The sequence below is a fragment of the Pelecanus crispus genome, chromosome Z (assembly GCF_030463565.1).
Source record: "Pelecanus crispus isolate bPelCri1 chromosome Z, bPelCri1.pri, whole genome shotgun sequence".
Taxonomy (NCBI): Eukaryota; Metazoa; Chordata; class Aves; order Pelecaniformes; family Pelecanidae; genus Pelecanus; species Pelecanus crispus.
Window position 1 is genome coordinate 24647667 of NC_134676.1, and position 21078 is coordinate 24668744.

Here is a 21078-nt window from a genome sequence, read left to right on the forward strand (position 1 = left end):
AAATCATAGGCGAACTTCCTATCAACTGTAAGAATAAGAAACACACTCAGTGTTACTCAACATTTTCATTTGTGAATTGGAACTGTGAAAAAATTTCTTGCTTATGAAATCTTCCAATTACAAAAAGACCATCTGAGTGAAAATAAAGAGGAAGTTAAATAAATTACAGTGGATCATCTGATAAGCTGGATCAACTCAAATGAAAACTGCACAAAGACAGCTAAGCTGTCTTTTTTCTACAGAAAAACTAAGATGGTCAAAGTTTCAGAATGGTGCACTGTAATTCGGAAGGTTGTATGACTAGAAAAGTTTTACAGCTCCTACTGGACAAGCAGCTCAGCTTCAGTTTCTCTTACAACACTGTGGCCAAAAGGCCTAACACACTTCTTGGCTGTGTGGACAGAGCATCTGTGATTAACAGTAGGAAATAAATTTTTAATTTGGAAATTTGTAATACTGCCTAATAATGAGAATGGCCTCCACAGAGAAGTTTGCAGAACTAATACTTATGATAACTAGCAACAATGATAAAAAGTTTTTTCAAGGAGTCATCATATTAACTACTACATTTTTTTCCTGAATTATATCACAAGGTAAACAGGTGAAACAACACTTTTAGGTACAGACTCTCCCACTGTTATGAACCTTCTTGATTAAAGAAGAAAATTAAGATGAATTTGAAGCTAAAATAATATGAAAGCCTGTTTACGTTTGTAGTGCTACTGATTGGAAACTTACCCGTGAAATTCTTTCTTGGTGTGTACCTTTTTCAGGTTCAATTTTTAACTTACTTAAATTTGTAGATTAGGTTCATAATTTGATTTTATACATTTATACTCTGTCCCACCCCCTCAGTGGTAGTTCATTATTTGATGGGCTCAGCTCTAAAATAAAACTGCGTGATCATTCTGGTAATACAAGAACCAGCAGGTACCTGATGGCAAAACAGCAGGTTTAAAACACACCAAAAGAAATACATTTTCACAGAATGTATAAGTGAATTACAGTGTCACATTAACACTGGAAGTTATGAAGGTATAAAAAGAGTACAAAGGTTTAAAAGTGGATTGATGGAGAATACTTCCATTTGTGGCAGTTAATACGGTACAGATACGATGTGGAGCTCAAGAAATCTTTAGACACCCAGCTTCTGGAAACTCACATGGTATATCCACAGAAATGTCATGCCTTGGCTGTCAAAAGTTTATAATTTTTCTGTAAACACCTGTTATTGACCACTGCTGGGAGACAAGACACTGAGCTAGACAGACCTTTGGTCTGATGTGGAATGCTCCTTGTTCACCTTTAACATGGATGCTCAAGCTAAACTCACTCCAGGCCTTAATGCGAAGGCACCAGCCGGGCATCACATTGAGATAGAGATTCCAACGTTTAGCAGAATATGTAGGGTGCCTGCAATATAGAAGTGCCCTACAGGACTGTTTGCCACTAAAATGCAGAATTCACAGCTTTTCTGAACTGGGAAAAAAATGCATCCATTGGTGCCAAAATGTAAAACAGACAAGTTGACTAGACTTTTACAGTGGAACAAAATTTACTTACATCAGTATTACAGGAGCGATACCGCTTCCTTTCTCCAAGACAGTATTTGCCTCCACCTGAAGGCCTGGAAAAACATGTTTTATGTATTGGTATATGTATTAGTACAAACACAGGTTCATGAGATATACTAATGCATTATTAGTATAAATACAAGTCCAAGAGATATATATTATATAAATAAAAATAAAAGTACACGGAAGTTTTAAGGTGAGTTTTAAAAATATTTACTAAGAATTGTAGCACTGACTTGAATTGGAACAGATACAAAACAATACTGGGTGCTTGAAAATCATCACTCATAGTATTCATCTAGTTTGCATAAATCCCAAGCAATACAGTTTCATTGTATTTTGAACATACTAAAAAGGCATTGGTTTTAATTATTTGCTTGCTTTGTAAAACTGGAAACAACCTATGTGATACTTTGGGTTTTTTTTAAATCTCCTATTACACTTGAAAATATAACAAAATGAAGAAACAGTGCCTGCTAAATACTGGAGCCAGCAAAGACTGCATTTTCTAGTTCAAGAATCTGATTCTAATTTGAATTAAGCAGCATTAAATCTGAGGAAACTCCAGAGTAAGCAGGTTTCTATTAATGTGAATAAGACAGTGGCTCTTAAATTCCCAAACTGTTCAAGAACCTTATCTGTCTTCCACAGAGGTCAAATAATGAATTAACATTGACTTAAATGGAAGATTAATCGGACATCAGCTCTTTGGCTCATAACTTGAAAGCAGACAGGAAAAACACTTGGTGTTTGTTTTATAAAGAAATAAAAGATACTTAACCAGGCAACACTATCCTTGAACCAAAAAGCATTTTTTTCCTAATGTGGACATACCCCCGCCCCAAATGCATTTGCCTGCTGTACTGTTAAACATTCAAAATTTAATCACCTTTCAACACACCAACCCATATATGTGGTGAGAGGAGTAGTTAAAAAATCTTAGGAAATTATTCATGCTCCAAACAAACATTTCACTAGCCTTTTTACATACTGCTGTGAAAAAAGTAATGAATTTATTATTCTCTCAGTAACACAGTCTGACATGTTATCGATGCACATGGATAATTTTTGCTTTTGAATCCATTCAGTAAGTACTGCTATTTGCCATATTTGATAGTTATTGCTAATGATAGGAGGTGAACAGACCACCTTAAGCAGCAGTAACGCAACATTATGGTGTCTGTCTTGCAAAGCGCAGTGGAAAGCCTGGCTTCCAAAACATGGGTACAAGATACAAAGAACCTAAGTGTATGGAGAGGAGAAGACAAGAAAGGAGTGACAAAAGCCACAAAATGGATTTTCATGAAAGAAGCACAAAAGCTTAATGTTTTCAAGAAAAAGTGGTCTTAATAATGGTGATGGAAACAGCGATTATGGGTCATGACAAGAACAAAGTACGGAGTAATAAAACTATCCTTCTGCAAAGACCTATAGCTGTGATGAGGTAACCAGAACAGGGCAAGCAGCAACAAAAAAAGGCAGTGATTCATTCAGCAAAGAACAGCAATGAAAATAAGTAAGCATTCCTCAACTGAGAAGCACTAGTGACAGAGAGAGGAGCACTTACCTGACAGACCTTCTCTGGAACAGGGCTCAGGACATTGGAAAGGAGACAGATGACAGGACCAGTACAGATACACACAACAGATCAAGCTGTAGTGGAGAAGCTGGCCCCTCTCGAGAGAGAGCAGATGGACCAGTAGGGAGTAGTGGCAAGGAGAGAAGTTGCTGAATTGTTTTAAGAATCAGTGGGAAGTCACAACTAAGTGTTGGACATGACAGCATATGAATGTATTGTATGCAATATAATATTACTAACTATGGTTTATATGTAAGCAGTTGTATGGAAAAGCTTGGAAATATTGTCTCATTTTTTTAATAAGTAACTGGCAATAGTTATTTCATATCCTAGACAAGCATTAGAGGTAATATGTCTTAAGAAAGAAATCTATCTAAGACATAATTTAAATGTGTTTTGCATGAACAGCAAGCTGCAGAAAGAAAACCATTCGGTTACTGCTAAATATAAATGCAGCTATCTTTACAGTACATAAGATACATTAAAAATATTACAAGTATGTCTAGTGAACTTCTCCTGTTTAAGTGTTTCTGTCTGCTGTTTTGAAGACAAATGTTGGCAAACTAGCAAAACATTTTTACAGATAACATGTGAAACCACAGTTCTGAATAATTTCCAAATGTGTCTTTTTGTTGGCTTCGGCTTACTTTAGCTACTTACGCTGGACTGTCACAGTGTCTTATAGATGAGGAGACTCCTCCCCCGCAGGTCCTGCTGCACTCTCCCCATATTGACCACGGACCCCAACCCCCATCTATGCTCTGGGGCCAAGTGCCAAAAGGTACACACTCTCCCTGATAACACCACTGAAAGATTTCACAAAAAAAACACAAAATTAGCTTCCAGGCTGACAGAGTTATCAGGACAGAAAAATATAAGGGTCAGGCAATGACCAATTATAGGCATTAGCATTCTCTGTATAGATAACAAGACTAATATTTTACTTTTTCTAGCCATGTTTAGACATTGGTGAGGGTGTGTGTGATTTGTTAATTGTCTTCACTAAGTCCTGAATTATAGGTCCCTAACACACACCAGAAGTTAAAGCAAGCTTAAAATAAAGATTTTCTTTTTTCTTCATACATCCTCCTTAATTAAAGGAACTGCAAGTTGCTTACATTCTTTTAAACACTAAGACTGATTTCTAGGATTAGTTTAGTAGAACACCCTCCACTTACGATTCATGTAGGGGCTTCATTACACAAAATGAAAAACTCCCCCCCAGTAGTATTTTTAAGAAAGTATTCCCTTAGACTTTAAAAAAGAAAATCTGGACGAGGTTACAATAGAAGAAGGGTTTGTTGCAGTACTTCATTTATACTAACCCTACAGACATAATAAAAGTAGTGCCAAAGCATTAGACATGGTACAGAAAATCATTATATAATAGCGACTGGCCACTTGTTCAGGGACAGAATGAACATGCGTACTTCACTCATGCAAACACTTAAACTTTGCAATGTTGTTACTTATATCAGACATACAAAAAGACAGACAATTCGCACAAATGGCTAATTGTTAACGTAAGTTTATAATTTCCATAGTCAGAAACCTTTTTTAAACCATTCAGAAATAATCCTGGAGCCCATAGTTTGGTCCACATTCTGGTGTCTACTGCATCACTGAGAATCTGTGTTAGATTAGATAGATAGATAGGTTAGATAACCCTTTCCCACCATTACAGGCTTGGGTGACAGAGCAGAGCATGGCTCCAGGTCTACTATATACTACTGAATCTGCATATTTCACTTCCAAAAGGTGGGCATCTGCTGTTTTAACTCCCTTGAGTTCCCATAACAGACACAGTATTGACCTTTTCCAAAAAGAAACCCAGACAACTTCTGTGTCCAAAATCAGCCCTATGAATTTGACAAAAAGCACTGAGACACACAGAAGACGTGGACAGATAGACATATCCCTGTCCATCCATAAGCAGTACTGTAAGACTCAATGTTGACTTTATACTAATAGGTACAGGAAAGCCAAGTTTTCTCTTCTCCTGAGTCCTAAGGCTCACCTAAAGCCTTAGTCCCAGCAATGTGGGACATACATAAACAAGTAAATACAGCCATTCACAATGACCTGAATTACTCTAGATTTTTCTGAAAGCAGCTGAAAAAATCATTTACCCCTCAGTCATTACTCAGGAAAAAACCCCAAGAATTAATAGGAGTTTGATATGAACAAGGATTGCACGGAGTCTTAAAGAAAATTAATAAAAATCTTTATTTTTTCATTAGAAATTTCATTTTGAATAAAAGGTACTTCTAGACTGTCAAACGTGTCAGAGTCTAAGAGATTAGCTCTCAAGAGTGTACATTAAAATTATATAATATTGAATTCTGTAGTTTGTCATCAGCAAATGCACCTAGATACAACATGCTTTTGCATATGAACACATGCTGCCATTTAGTATTTCCTTATTATATTATTTCCTTGTTATTTCTCTATTAATAAGTGAAACCTGTAGCATTATTTTTCTAGCCACATTGATTCTTGTTTCTTCTCTCAAACATTTCTATCCCCCATGACCTCTTCTTTCTCTGTATGTGCTGTACCTGTTTTAAAACACAGCTGTTATATCCCACTGCATTTCTGTTTATAAAATTCATCCTCTATCAGTTAAAGAAACAAAAAACAAGTATTAATGTGTCTACAGAAAAGATAAAGCAGACTATTTTAAATCTCGAGTTCAAAATGCATTGCCTTTTCTACCAGGTCTGGCCGGGACAGGTTTTTCCTCACAGCAGCCCGTCTGGTGCTGCATTTTAGGTTTGTGACCAGTATGGATAACGCACTGACGTTTTAGCTATTGCTGAACAGTGCTTGCACACTATCAAGGCTTTCTTGGTTTCTCAACCTCGTACCCAAGTGAGTGGGCTGGGGGTGGGGAAGAGGTTGGGAGGGGACACAGCAGGGACAGTTGACCCAAACTGAGCAAAGGGATATCCCATACACTGTAACATCATACTCAGCAGTAAAAGTGGGGGTGCGGGTGCTTCCGATGTAGCCACTGCTCAGAGACTGGCTGGGCAACAGTCTGCTGGTGGGAGGTAGTGAGTGCTTGCCTTTGATCTCTTGATCACCTTTTCTTTCTTTTCCTTTCACTTACTAAACTGTCTATCTCAGCCCATGAGTTTTTCCTCACTTTTGCCCTTCTGATTCTTTCCCCTGTCCCTGGAGGGGTAGTGAGCAAGCGACTGAGTTGGGGGGCCCAGCTGTTGGATGGGGTCATCCCACACCATTCTTCAGAAAAAAACCCAAAGACACAAGGTTTCATGGAGTTGTACTGAGGAAAGGAAGGTTTATCCTTCTCGGAGTTCTAAATTTACAAATCAGAGGTTTATGCCAATAAGCAGGCATCCACTAGAGCAATGTACCCTTCATATGGAGCTTCTCTTAAATCCAGACTATCACTGAAAGTCTACATAACACAGAATGCAGTCCGTATAGTGAACTCATATTTTTAGCTAGTATAGATGTATCCATATGGCACAGTGTTTTGCAATGCCTCTAATGGTACAGTTATGATGAAGAATGAAGTATTTATGTGAATTACACAAGAAGGATTAAAATCTTCTGGTTTCCTTCTCATTATAGGGATAAATTAAGTGATAATGATTTTATTAACTGAAGACAATAATCTTCTTGCAGCATTCTATTAAAGATGCCACACATGTACATAAACAGTTATCTAATACTAAAGTCAAAAGCTAAAAATTAAAACGCTTCTAAGAGAAAAAATGTATGCTAATAATTTAATTCAAAATATATTATATATACATTACAAACATGTCAAAATCAAAGTTAAGGAATGAAAGACACTCAAAGTTAAACCCACAAGAATAGCACATATGTAACCCAGAACTGCAAATCATCGTAACTCTGTACTATTATGACTGTATACAATGGGCAGGTGCATTTTACCTGCTTTATTTTTGCAAAGCTGTGTAAAATCCCCGTACTCTGCAATTTCCTCTGTCATGGAAACATTGTCTTCCACATTCCTATATTCCCCTTTAAAAACTCCTTAAATGCTGGCTTTTGTCCTCTGCTGAAGTTAAATCTGAGGACTTCCTGCTCACTTCAGTGTCTCTTCTTAATTTTCTAGTGAAAAATCATCTTTCACCAGAAGCTAGTGATGCACAGAATCTCTGAGTAATTACAAATTACCAACATCTTCATTACCTCTAATAGGACTACAGAAATATGCTTCTTCCACAAATTATAGCAACCCCATCTGCTATAATGAGGTAAGAACTATTGAGTAACCAGTATATGAAGAAACAAGAGGAGGTGACAGCTATTTTAAAAGAACAATCCTGCATGAAATGTTTAGAACTGAAATGTTATTTCCCCTCTAACACCAAATAAATAATTTTCAATTAGTTCAACTGGAAAGACAGAGGTGATGCATTTGATTATATATAAAATGTGCAAAAAACTGTGAATAATGTAAGTAGTCTGAAATTTTTCTTACAGACATCATTAAAATAAAACATGATATTGTGGCACATTTGAGATAATTTTTATATAAATATTAGCTGTTTTAACAGAATTAAGATTTACAATAGTATGCTTTTAGAAAACTCACATAGCAACTACTCTAATATTGAGGAAGATTGATTTCCTCTTTGGGGGGGAGATTATTTCAATTTAAATTTGACATCTCAGTTTTAACAATGTATTTTCAATCATTTTTTCTACAATTACTTTGTAAGAAAACTTAATGTCCAATAATAACTTAAGGTTACCTTAATGTCCAATAATAATTTAAATCATCACACTATCTAGCTATTTAAAGGGTCCTTTCAGCACACTGTGTCTTCACAGTGTTCACTGTGTGTTTTACACATTTGCCCCTCATTTACACCACTAGCATGGATCTAAACAATGATGTTAGAAAAGGTTGCTTTTTTAATTACTTTCAATTCAAAGACATAATAAACATTCCTATCAGTTTTGTCTTATTGTTTTATATGTACCATTTCCTCATCAGAGTCTTTTAAAAAATCTACCAGTTAGTTTACCTTTAGAAACACATCTCTGGGTATACCAGAGAGAAACTTCATGTATATTTAAAATTATTATTACAAATTAGGAAAAAGTGTACCTTTTTGAACCCAGCCGATACGTAAAACCCTTCACCAAAGCATGAACATATTAAAGCTTCAAAACAGAACAGATGTACAAGTTCCATCAGTAGCAAGAAACCACTCTATTCTCTTTCCCTGTATGCAGAAAACAGCTGAGTAACTTTTATGGAAAACACTCTAAAAACCTTCAGGCATAGGCAGACATCTACTGTGGAAAATTTCAACCCACAGAGTTGAAAGTTTGGCAGGTTTATATAAGCAACTGAAAGAAGGTTTTAATAATAGAGTGTTAGGCCGTTTTAATTGTAGAAATCCCTCCCAACTCTGCCAATAAGATATTCATGCACATTGCATCAAATTTTGCTTTGAGTTAATAGTTACACCAAATTTACATAAGTGTAACTAAAAGCAGAAATCGACCCTCCAAATATGATGAAGTACTCTGAGATCTTGTTAGGCCATTAGAGCAGTGAACATCATTTATTATGTATTTGGACAGAGCCCAGCAAAATAAGGCCTAATTTGGTTGTGGCCTTTAGGCGTGACTGCAATATAAATATAGTAGTAGTAGTAGTAGTAGTAATAATAATAATAATAAAGTGTTATAGAATTGTAACCTACTATTTTCTCCTTAGTGTGTGGTAAAGAGAGCTACATATTTGGAAAGAGCTTGTGTTTTCTGGTTTTTTGCTATCGGGAGTTATTCATTTACAGGAACCTTTGAAGCTGCAGTTTACAGATACAATTCTCTGCTGTTAACAGGCACGAACAGTTTACCTTTGTAAAACAGTACAGATTCTCTCTTTTCCCTCTAAAATCTAATGATGGAACAAGATGCTGATGACTGGAAAAAGATGTTTTGTAGAGAGCAAACTGATTAAAGCCTCTGGCAAGTGGACACAGCAACAGTGTCTTAAAGCATCTCAACTTGTTCATTGTAGTCCCATGATTTAAAAAATATAAATTGAGGTAAATTGCTCCTCATCGTTGATGAGGAGCGGTGGTTCCAAAATAAACCTAGACTGTTGATGTAACAGTAGGGCTTCTAACATTTTCTATTACTCCAATAAAAGGTAACGTTTTTGGTAGAATGCAAAGGTGTCTCTATTTTCATTGGCTAACTCTAAGCACTCTATTTTTTTAAATGGCCCCTTCAATTAATTTATTTAACATGGTTTCCCAGTATTTCCAAACTCAGCATGGAAAAGCCATCAGAACGATGCTAGGTCATGGGCCCGGAATGAAGCCGTCAACAGGCATTAATAAACTGTGACAGCTGCCCAAAAGCTTTCATTCTTTTTGTTTAAACATCAGACTGCAAGTCAAAATGCAGTGTAATCTTTGTTGAAACTAGCCCAGCTAGCATGGCAAAAGTCAGAATGAGAATAGATGTCAGTAGTCATTGTCAGGAAAAAAAAATCCAATCTGGAGCAGTAAATCTCATGGACAGATGCAGCAACTCTTGGACAGATATCGGAAATTGTGTAATATAATAAGCTCTCTTCATTTTGTACAAACTGCACAAAATATATTATCTTGAAAAAAGGCATATAGAATTTACTTTTTTCCCCCCAGCACGTCCTGTAAATTAATAATTAAAATACTTTTCTCTCATCTTTAAGATCTGTATAGATTTTGCCTTGTAATTGAGAAACACTCGTTTACTATTCTTAATCTAAAACTAAGTTTCAGAACTTTGTCTGAAACTACTGATATACAGACATCATTTTAAAATCAAAACTCACATGTTCAGATAGGTACAGTAGCACTAGCCTTATCTATCACAACATCGACTTTCTGGACTTTTCTGTTAGGTAGAAGAGTTTATCAGACTGCACAGCAAAGTCCTTTAGACCTAAACAGTTATGCAAGTATAACTGACTACTGAAAGAATAATTCAAAGTCAAAACAGAAAACAGAAAGGTCACCGGGAAACATGGGCTTTTAGAAAACCCTTTTATTAAGGCAACATTTTTTCTATATGCTTATATGATTCAGCTTATATCTGAAGGCATAAAGATTTTTTTCTTTACTAACAAAATAACAGAGTTCAGGCTCTAGATCTATGTTATACATTTTCAAAGTCCACGCCAGACCTAGAGTTGTAACAGTCCTTTATGGAAGAGTGCTATAAAATTTAATAAAGATTAAACTAAAGAGTTTTTGTAAAAATTACTCAAAAAATACACAGAGAGTATACCACAGTTTTGGGGTTTTTTTTAATCCAGGCTATAGATTTTATATATATATATATATATATAAAAGAAAATTTACACATATAAAATAATTGTGAAATAATTCTGTAGGACACTTCCATTAGGATGCAAAGGTATTCTGAAATAACAACTCTTTTTTTTGAACTCCTGCAGTTGCTCATAAGTCCTTTAATTTTCTAGTTCTTTCTTCCTGTATTCTTTAAACAATAAATTGCTTCTTAAAAGAACAAATTATTTGTACTCACCCCTTTTTCAATGCTCCCTGTTTGGCAAAGAGTACCTTCAGCTGCTGGAATGCTGTTGGTAACACAGCGGTTACTTTTGCTGAGGCACCAGAGCTCTCTACACACTTCCTAGGAAAGAAGGCAGAAGCAAGTTGATCAGAACAGAAGCCTAAAATTGCTTCCTGTGCTCATACACACATGTATACACAAATTTGTTTTGAACATAGAGTATCAAGAACCGGGCTGGAAATATAGATCTATAGATGGTTGTGAAATATTCTGGAGCAATTTCAAAGCTGCCATATTTTACCTAAGAACATTCTGCCAAAAAAATTCTGGAAGCATCACATTGTAGACCACAAGAATGTGTTCTTCACACCTGCCATGCAAGTAATGTTTTATAATTGCTTTTTTCCTTGATTAGTGCTAATACTGGGCTTAGTATACTTTAGTGTTGCTGTAAAAGTACTCTTCAGATGTCCTGTAGTATCTCCATTACTGTCATTATCTGCCTCCAAATTACATGGTAAAAGGATACTAATAATTTTGAAATATGAAACAGCAACAATTATTTTTGTTTCCTTTAGTAAAAACCAACGTTTCTGAGGTCAGACTACTTGCACTCCTATAACACTTGCTAAAACAGTGTACATGTTTAGTACTAATTGAGCTATGTACTAAAGTATTTCCTTTAGGCTTTTTAGATTTGCAACTGATATTTCATGTATTATTTAGTCTATCCTATTTCCCTATGTTGTCAGTGTTAAACACAGGTTTTCAAATAATCTTTTTTTCCTACCATATTTTCTCATTTGGTTTTGCACATTCACTCATTTAAATTAAGCCAGTTCTGTTGACATTGGAGATTCATTGTTAAAACTACCTAACGGCTGAAATTCATAATGTGGGCATGATCCAAAGTTGGCTGAATACTGGAAATCTTCATAGTTGCTTCAGTAGCCCTTGGATTCAGCTACATAAGCAGAACAGAATCAGAAGTGTTTTGCTTTTACATTAAATGACTTGCATGATAATCTTTGTTGTATTACTTTGAAATTTGTGCAAGATTTTGCAACCTTATAGATATTTTCTATTTTAAAGTATTTTTAAAAATTTGAAAGATACTCAGATCTTTAAAATTATCTTATGTTAGTCATTACTATTTCATTTTATTTAACTGCTGCTTGAAATCATATCCTACAAATAATCCTGGTAGAGATTCTATGGCTGAACCTTGGTACAAAGAGCAAAAAGGAAAAGACAGTGTGAGTAAATTAAAGTTATTAGGTGTCCCCCATCCCCCAAAGTTCATTGTTTCTCCGGCGAAATGAATGAGTATCTGGCACCTAGGCTATCTTTTCTATATACATCAACAGGAAAAACTGCTAAGTTTTATGCTAAGGTTCATGTTTCTTGCATTGTACTGCATATATTTATACATTATTCACTAGCAGCTGCAGTAACACTTCCAACAGTACAAGCTTTTCTTGAATAATGAAAAAATTCTTTTCCAAGGTTAAAATCAGCTGGTGCCATTCTTGCAGGATTGTTAATACAGTGCATTTAGTTTCATGATTGGTAGGAGCAAGGTATCATTTTAAAACTCCATTAAAAACATACCATCTTAGAATGGTCTGAAACGATGAGTAATTGAGTACTGATGATTTCTGGACCTTCCATCCAATTTTTTACAATTAGGCTTAAGCTATTTCATTCTATTTGGTGTGTGGCTCTATGAAAACTTCAGCGAATTGTTGAGCATCTTTTTAGGAGAAATATTGCCACTTGTAAAAGCATACCTGCAGCCAATGTGGAACTATCTTTTCAGGTGATAATTTTTCATTGAAGAAATGCAAACAATGTAAGTATTTACTTACTTAAATCTCTGAATAAATCATCTGCTTTTGCCACTCAGCTGATAATATTTTCCGATTAAGATACACACTCACAAATAAATATATGGTTTAAAATATTAAATAGAACAGGGAAAGAAGAGAAGACACATCACAAAGATTCTTGAAAAATCTCACCAGATTACAAATTTCAAAGTACCATTAAGGTACTAAAATTCAACACTAAATGAAATTCACATCTAAATCAACCATGAATCCAAACTTCAATACAGTATGGATTTCAAAGTGAAAACCTAAAATTGGTTCCTTTCAGACACAGTATGAGGTGTTCCTGTAATAATCCTGCCTTATTTACTTTTACATTTAATTTACTTGCTCATTTGGTTGAGCTAAATTAGTGTAATCTATTTGCTCATGTTTCATGTGTGGTTTGCATTGTCATATCATAATTAAGTGTCAGACTGTGACAATCTACTTGTGACCTTATGTTTATTTTGCATCTGATCAAGTTCAAATGTTCAAATTAATAGCTGTGCTGACTTTGTGAAGTTTGGTTCAATGTTCTGAAAAGCCAAAAATTCAATTGCATTAAGAAACAAAGATTTCAACCATTCCAACATAGACAGAAGCAAAAAAAATCAGATCTGGGTAACAGGCCAGAATTTGAAAACATCAGTATTTCAGGGTGATTTGAATACAGAATTCTCATTTGTGCTCCAGAGTTTACATGCCGAATTTCACTTTTGATATGCCTACACAAGTATACCATTGTCCTGGTTTTGGCTAGAATAGAGTTAATTTTCTTCCTAGTAGCTGGCACAGTGCTGTGTTTTGGATTTAGTAGGAGAAGAATGTTGATAACACACTGATGGTTTAGTTGTTGCTAAGTAGTGCTTATGCTAGTCAAGGACTTGTCAGCTTCCCATGCTCTGCCAGGGGCACAAGAAACTGGGAGGGGTCACAGCCAGAAGAGTTGATCCAAACTGACCAAAGGGCTATTCCATACCATATGACGTCATGCTCAGGATATAAACTGGGGGGGGGGGGGTTGGCTGGGGAGCTGCGATCGCTGCTCGGGAGCTGTCTGGGTATCGGTCGGTGGGTGGTGAGCAATTGCATTGTGCATCACTTGCTTTGTATATTATTATTATCATTATTATATTGTTGTTATTATTATCATTACTATTTTACTTTATTTCAATTATTAAACTGTTCTTATGTCAACCCAGGAGTGTTTCTCACTCTTACTCCTCCAATTCTCTCCCCCATCCCATCAGGGCAGGGGGAGTGAGCGAGCGGCTGCGTGGTGCTTAGTGGTTGGCTGGGGCTAAACCACGACAACCATCTATACATTAACATATAAGGGGAACTTAATTATTAAAACATGTATTTCATTACCAGGCTAACATATCCACAAACAAGAGTATTTAACAATTTCCTTCCAATAGGATTCCTTCTGTATACTCAGGCTTCTTCGTGGCACTAGACTCTTCAAAATTCACTGAACTAACATCACCCAGACATTTTAATTCCAAACAGTCAGCTGAACCGTGTGCATTAATGGATACAGTGCTCCAAAACTATTTTAGTCATTCATCTGTTTGCAGGATGATTCTAAGCATGTCAGCTCACCTCCCTACTCCACAAAATGAGAAAAATATTTTCCTTCTTCCTAAAGGGCTTTGGGAGATAGAATAAAAAGCACTGTATCAAAACTAGGTATTATTACTGACATAGTCTGGTAGTCCTTATTCAGACCTTAATTTCAGCAGAACTTTGCCTCAGTAAATTCCTAAAGACAAAAGAAATGTAAAATTACTATGGGCTATATCACACTATTAATATTTTAGCAAAAACCTCTGCTTAAATCAGAAGGGAGTTCTGTTTGAGACAGACATACAATACCCTAAAATCAACAGAATATTTCCTTATGGAAGACTATGTGAAACACAGAGGATTATTAACTAAAACAAGGTATCGATCTGTATCAGTAGTTTATATTAAAAACAAAAAATTAAAGTACTTCTGTAATTTCTTTTAAATATAGCCAAACTTATTTAGGAAGTTGTTTATTTTCCCCTGCTGTTCTGCATTTAAAAGAAAGAGTAGAATCTGAAGTACATTCTCCATCACCCCGTACATGAAGTGAAAAATAACATTAATAGTCATTTGAAAACAAATAAGATACCTAAAAAGAAGCGGAAAATCCATCTGTGCTGTTATTTCATTAAATGAAAATGGAATTATACCAGGTACTACTATCGCTATGTCTTCTTTATTTTCAGCTGATTTTGGAAAGTTAACAGAGAAATTCTGACTAAGGTGCATAAAAGCTTTCTGTTCTCCAGCTCAACCCCATACATGGTACTACCTTAGTTTCACAGTTACTGATTTGAGCTATTTCCTTACTACCACCACCCTAACTGTAACATCTGTAAGCAACTAATTTTAATAAGCCAGCCTTAAAAACATATGAGGAACTGCCCTGGAAAGGTCAGTCCCAAAATCACTAGTGGAAAGTATACTGTTTTTTTTCACACACAAACACGCACACACGCATGCACACCCACACGCATGGACACCCACACCCCCCAACATAAAGTGACCCTTTAGGGTAGCCTTTTCTTCATTGGCCGACACAGGATGAAGCTAATATATCTTTTGCCAACATTAAATTGTGTGAATAATTTACTGAAACTAAGAGAAAGAACCATAATCTGAAAATTAATCAACGACCTCAAAGTCAGTCTCCAAATGTGTGGATTTAATAACTAGTAATTTGTAAAGCAAACAAGGGAAAGTGTTTTAAAAATCCTGGAAACATAAACTGAAGTTGAGGCCTTTCACAAGATCAAGACAAGATAGATGACAACCTGTAACGGTGTATCTTAGGGCTCCATGACTTCAGTTTGGAATTCGGATGCTTGTATTTGCAGTAAATTAAACAAAGCTGAACCCATCTAGAGAAAAAAAACAGCAAATGAAATTATCTTTCTTTTGCCTAAGTGTTATCAATGATGGAGCCTCTTTCTTTTGTGTCATGCAGAGTTACATATAGGCATTTCAAATTATGTAACATCTAAGCATCCTATATCATAATCATCATCAATGGTAACAATACAGCACAATGGAAACTCAGTAATATGAGCAAAGCTCAAATTGCTGTGCTGTTCTTAATGTTTTCAACACTAATGAAAGCCTCCAATAAAAGGCAGCAGTTTGGTCCATAATATTAAAAAAAGTAAGATGGGATATACATTCACAATGCATATTAAATTATGATAATTTAGGAGTATCATTTTTTGTTCATAAATTTTTAAAAATGTTAGTTAGGATTTTATGTTACTTCAGCACGTTTAATCTATAATATGCTGCACCTCTTGATGAGCATTTGCTAAAATAGAGCATAAAATTTATTAGCTTGAATTGTAACTTACAATTCAGACCTGAAAAGCATCAACCTAGAGTATTTTCAGCCTTACTGCTGAAATGCTGCTGGCAACATGATTAAAACTAGAAGACTATAATTATGGGTGAACTTCAGAAGGTTCATAGTTTAGTTCAGATAAGCACCCAAAAGTTACCATTTTAGTGCTCCACTACCAAATGCTCATTAAGTGGTGCAGCATGTTATGAATCACAACATGCTGAAAGAATGTGAAATAGAATCCAAAGCTTAAGTTGTACATTCATTTTGTGTTACCAGCATTCTTTCCTAAATATTGGGTGCTTATGTGAACCTTATGGAAACTAGAGAAGCCCCACAAGGTCAATCACCTCCAAGTAGCATCTTCCCTTTCAAACCCATGCAACCTTTCCCATCTTTATTCAAGCCACATTCCAGTACCTGGAATCTCATTATTGCTTCTGCTATCATCTAACACACTCCTCTTGCTTTGATCACTAGCTTCCCCTTGCACTTTTTGAACACCATTCCTAAGATCCAGGCACATTGGTGTTATGTCTGTGTCTCTTGTGAAAGAGAGAGAAAGAGAAAAAGGAAAGAGAGGGAGAAAGAGAAAGAGGGTTTGGAGACAAGATAGTCCTAGGAAAGAAGAAAGGGGACTACTGGTACTTGTTAGAAAAAGATACAAGAAGGATGTAAAACTACTTTAGGATTCAGAAAGAGGAAAACTTCTGGGATTTCCCTTGGCCATACACATCCTAATCTTAAAAAAAGAGAGGAAACAAAATTGACTTTAAGAATAAAGCTGAAAGCATTTCAAATGTTCTTAATTACAGCACGATCCTGTAAATCCTTACACAACAAAAGCTTGAAACTTTAATCATTCTAAACACAAAAGGCCTGCACAATAGTAATGAGATGTTTTGCACCTGACCAGTAAGACCTTATGAAATAAAGACCTTATGAAATAAGACCTATGAAATAAAAAATAATGGAAAGGTTGATAAAAATGACAGCGTATAATACCAGGATCTTCAATTCCTCTCTTTGCCTACACATACTTTTAACACCAATTTGCAAGCAACGTGATATAAATCCATCTGATCAAACTACTTATGCTCTGCTAACAAACACCAACTATAAAGTGACTTAGCCATGGTATGACGTATGAAGCTAGGGAAAAAAAGTCACTTTTCAGTGAGTTATTAAGTACTATGTACGTGTATTCAACTGAATGCACAATCCTAGTCATAGTATCAATGGGTGAGGGAACAAAAGGGAACCAGTAGTTCTGGTGAAAAGATACACCAATGGCTTCTCTGCCTTCTGAAAAAAACCAGCTTCCACCTTCCTATTAAAACCATACATCAAGCTTAATACCACTCTTTATTTAACTGGAGTAAATCACATCAGTGTTTCATAAAAAAAGTGAGTTTAATTCAGTAACATTAAAGTTTGTATCACCTGATTACAAGGGTCCACTGAAATTCAGGTTATTTTGTCCTAGAAGAAATATTGTAGAACCTCTGTATAGCAATTTGTTTACTCTCCTGGATTTGAAAGCTAGCTGACCAATGCTGGGTTTTTTTGGTTCATTACTAACTAATTTAGTTAAATGATTCTGTACTGTATTTCTGTAGTCAGCACTTTCCCAGCAACTTTCCATTAACGGTAATAAACTTTATGGCCACTCCCCATCACTCATTAAAAACTTCCTAGAGACAATTAATGCAAGGGAGCTATTAAAGGCAGCAGGAAGACTCCTCATTCTGAGAATATATCTTCATTCTGCCTGTTTACAAGCAGTAAGTTCATAGCTTGAACTCTATCTGTCCTCCAAAACACACTAAGAAAATGTGAATAAAACTGGTATTTGAGTTTAAAGCTATTTTCGTTGGCAAACTAACTGGAGAACTTAATTGCAAACATAAGACCACGACAAAGAAGAGAGCTACCTGTCATCAGCTAAAATACATTACCTGGTATGTTAAACTCTAGTGTGAAATACAAAGACTGGTCCTGCTGATTTCAGTGAAGCCATGTATGCAAAAGAAAGGAGAGTCTGTCCCCTTTTCCCCCTACTCAAAGTATTTACTGACACCAATGATGGTGGAAAAGCATAAAATGCAAAAAAATATACCAAGGAATTGTAAGGCACTATCTCTGAAACCCATGCTAGCAGCCAACAGCTTCACAGATCATAAAATGCACCACAGCAATATCAACCATATGCATAAAGTATTAACTGCTATTAAAGTGTCTGAGGTTTTAGCCTCTGTCCTAAAAATGTGGGGACCAGCTCTAAAGCAAAGCAGTATTTTGAACCACAAAATCTCTAAGTTACATTCAGGCATATTCCAGGTATTATTTAAACTCATAAAACTGAGAAATTCGAAGTCAAGACTGGAATTCTTTCCTGAGTTAACCCAGAGACAGCCAACAGCCAACTGTTATTAGGCAGATGCTCAAAGGTTAAGGAGGTAAGGAGTTAATGAAAAAAAGTTCTCCTTACACTCACCTAAACAAAAGGAATGAAAAAGGTTCTGAACTATCAGGGCAACTGGCATACAAATAGAGCAAAGAACTGAGACACACTTGACAATTAGCAGAATAGAATTCATACTGCATCACCCTAGAAGATGTAGCATATCCAGTAGCTACATAAATGAACAGGAACTAGCACTGTTCCTAATAACCTCAAAATCTCCCACTGCAGTGAATCCAGTAAGATACCTGAAAGCATGTATTGCCTTTAGGGAAGAAGCTATGTATCAGCATTATATGGTGAAATCTCCACCATTACAATTTGGCTCACTGTAAGTCATAAATTTAACATTCTCCTGAATCTGAAAGTGTATCCTAAAAATATTTTAAGTAGCTTGAGACATTGCTTCTCAATTCTTTATTCAAAGTATCTATTTCTTCACTTAAATTCTCTAAAATTGCCCCTGTATCAGAAATGGTGGAAAGTATAGTATAAAGAACAATGCACATGTAACATCAGAAGGATCATTGTCTACTTGGTAACATGTAGTTTTATTTTTTCAGCTCAAAGAGCTAAAGTACCTCTTTGAATTCTTGTCCAACTTAATGTGCTGAACAATACAGGGAAATCTGACCAATAGCCACAACACTTTTGCTGGAACAGTTCTGTCCATAAGAGACTAAACAGTTTAATTAGGTCTAGTACTTACAATAGTATCAAAACAACAGCCAAAGAGCTCCTTTTAAGGTCAAATTGGCTCCTTGTCAGTAAACACACACTCAGAAAGGCAGAAACTTGCAGTCCCTTTCGTGCTTTAGTTCTGATGCCTTAATCATTCAAACACCTCTCCATGTATTTAACTTCAAGTTCCTAAGTGAGAAAGGCTTCAGGTACTTAAATGTGAAAAAGTCTTTGCAGGATGTGAACTTGATCTATGATCAAAAGCAACAAACAGTTTAAAATAAACATACAGAGAGAAGGATAGGGAAATACAGGAGAAAAGGCAATGAACACAGATTAATGTTAAAGCTAGATGGTTGAAAGAAGTAATTTTTCTAAAGGTTAATGACATTATGACAGAATTCCAAAGCAGAAAGAACACGAAGATTTTCCAAGTTACTTTAAAAACACCAACTATCTTGACAGCTACATCAGAGCCCAAAGGAGACTTGCAATTTTTTGGCCTTTGATTTGAGAGTTCGACTGTTTCTCTTGTCATGTCTTGCCATCACAAATCAGCAAAGAACATGAGCAAGAGAAAAAGGCAAGCTCTGAGATTTCCCTTTGGTTTAGGATTTATTTCCTTCCGGGCGACTAAACCCCATGTTGGAAAACCTGCTCTACCCCCTTTTTACCAATCACTTCAAATAAAAAGGGCTAAAAGAAGCGCTAGAAAGAAGTTAGTACACTAACTAGGTCCACTGTTAATTAGGGATTTTTACTATGTTTTTCTGTCCATAGTTGCACGTGTCTGTCAGAATAATATCAATGAACTATTAATGGCATCTTCATGTGAACAGTACATCAAGTAGGAATATCCAAAGCACTGACTGTTTACTTTCAATAATGAAAGAGTTGAGCAGAGTATTCAACTTAGCTTTTCCCAGTATTTAGATCTAGTCCCACTCCTCAGTTCTAAAAACCCTTTCTTATATGAATAGGTCTTTCTTGTGTGGATATTTTCCATCTGCACTACCGGCTTCCAAAGACTTTTTTTTTTCCCCCTTCAAAATTATCACTTGAAATCTGCATGATCATAATCATCATGATTGCATTTTCAGAGCATTATGGCCATGGCAGATAATATTTTTAAATGCAGATGCTATTTTAAATGTATATCATTTCTTAGAGTGGATATTACCAGACTTCTACAATAACCTGTTACATTAACATATGCAGTCTGAATCCTATTATTAAAAAAATGGGGTTTTTTTCTGAGACACTTATAAGTTATGCTCACACTGATGGCACACTGATGGAACACAATACACTATATCAATTCAGAGGACTGGTAACGTCGCATGAAGACGTAACTTCTTTTAACTATTGCCTCAACTAAGTGCCAATCTCTTTTTTGTAACTATAAGGGAATACCAACAAAAACTTTAAAACAAAAAGAAAGCAGAAGGCAGAAATCCAGTATTACCTACACATCTTCATTACTTCCAATTGTTTGTGGTTTAGAAACCGGTTTAAGAAAGAAAGTGTACTGTGCAGTGTGATGATCACAACAATGATTACATAGTTTAACAGTGTCTGAAAAAAAATAACACGTATGTGGAAAAGCCAGGTTTTGCACATTATTAACTTTCCAGTTTAATTTAAAATGCAGTATATCTCCAAAGGCTGTGCAATAAATCATGGATTAAATACCTGCAGATTTCCTTAGTCTGAAAATAAAAGGGTGTGTGTGGTGAGAATTTGTAAGAAAAAAGAAAGGGGGGGTGGGGGAGGTATGATTTAGATGTAGTAACAGGAACAGGGCCCTTAAAGAACAGTGGTGGGAAGTGAGAACTTAAAAGAGGAACAATAAAGGCCAAAAGAGGTTTGATGAGGGATCAGGAGTAGAAGACCCAGTGAGCTAGTCAGCCAGCTACATACAGCTTTTAAATCCTTTGCACGATGCGACCTGCCAAAGAGGCATC

General features: G+C 35.8%; 1 protein-coding gene across 3 annotated transcripts in view; it reads right to left on the reverse strand.

The window, feature by feature from the left end:
• Positions 1-21078, reverse strand: part of ADAMTS6 (ADAM metallopeptidase with thrombospondin type 1 motif 6) — a 153716-nt gene that overhangs the window by 49106 nt on the left and 83532 nt on the right. For all 3 annotated transcript variants that reach the window (XM_075726450.1, XM_075726449.1, XM_075726448.1), the window contains 3 exons: positions 10711-10818; positions 3814-3959; positions 1564-1627 (listed from right to left, as the gene is read on the reverse strand). In XM_075726450.1, the coding sequence (XP_075582565.1) occupies positions 1564-1627; positions 3814-3959; positions 10711-10818 (318 nt within the window). The remainder of the gene's footprint in view (positions 1-1563; positions 1628-3813; positions 3960-10710; positions 10819-21078) is intronic.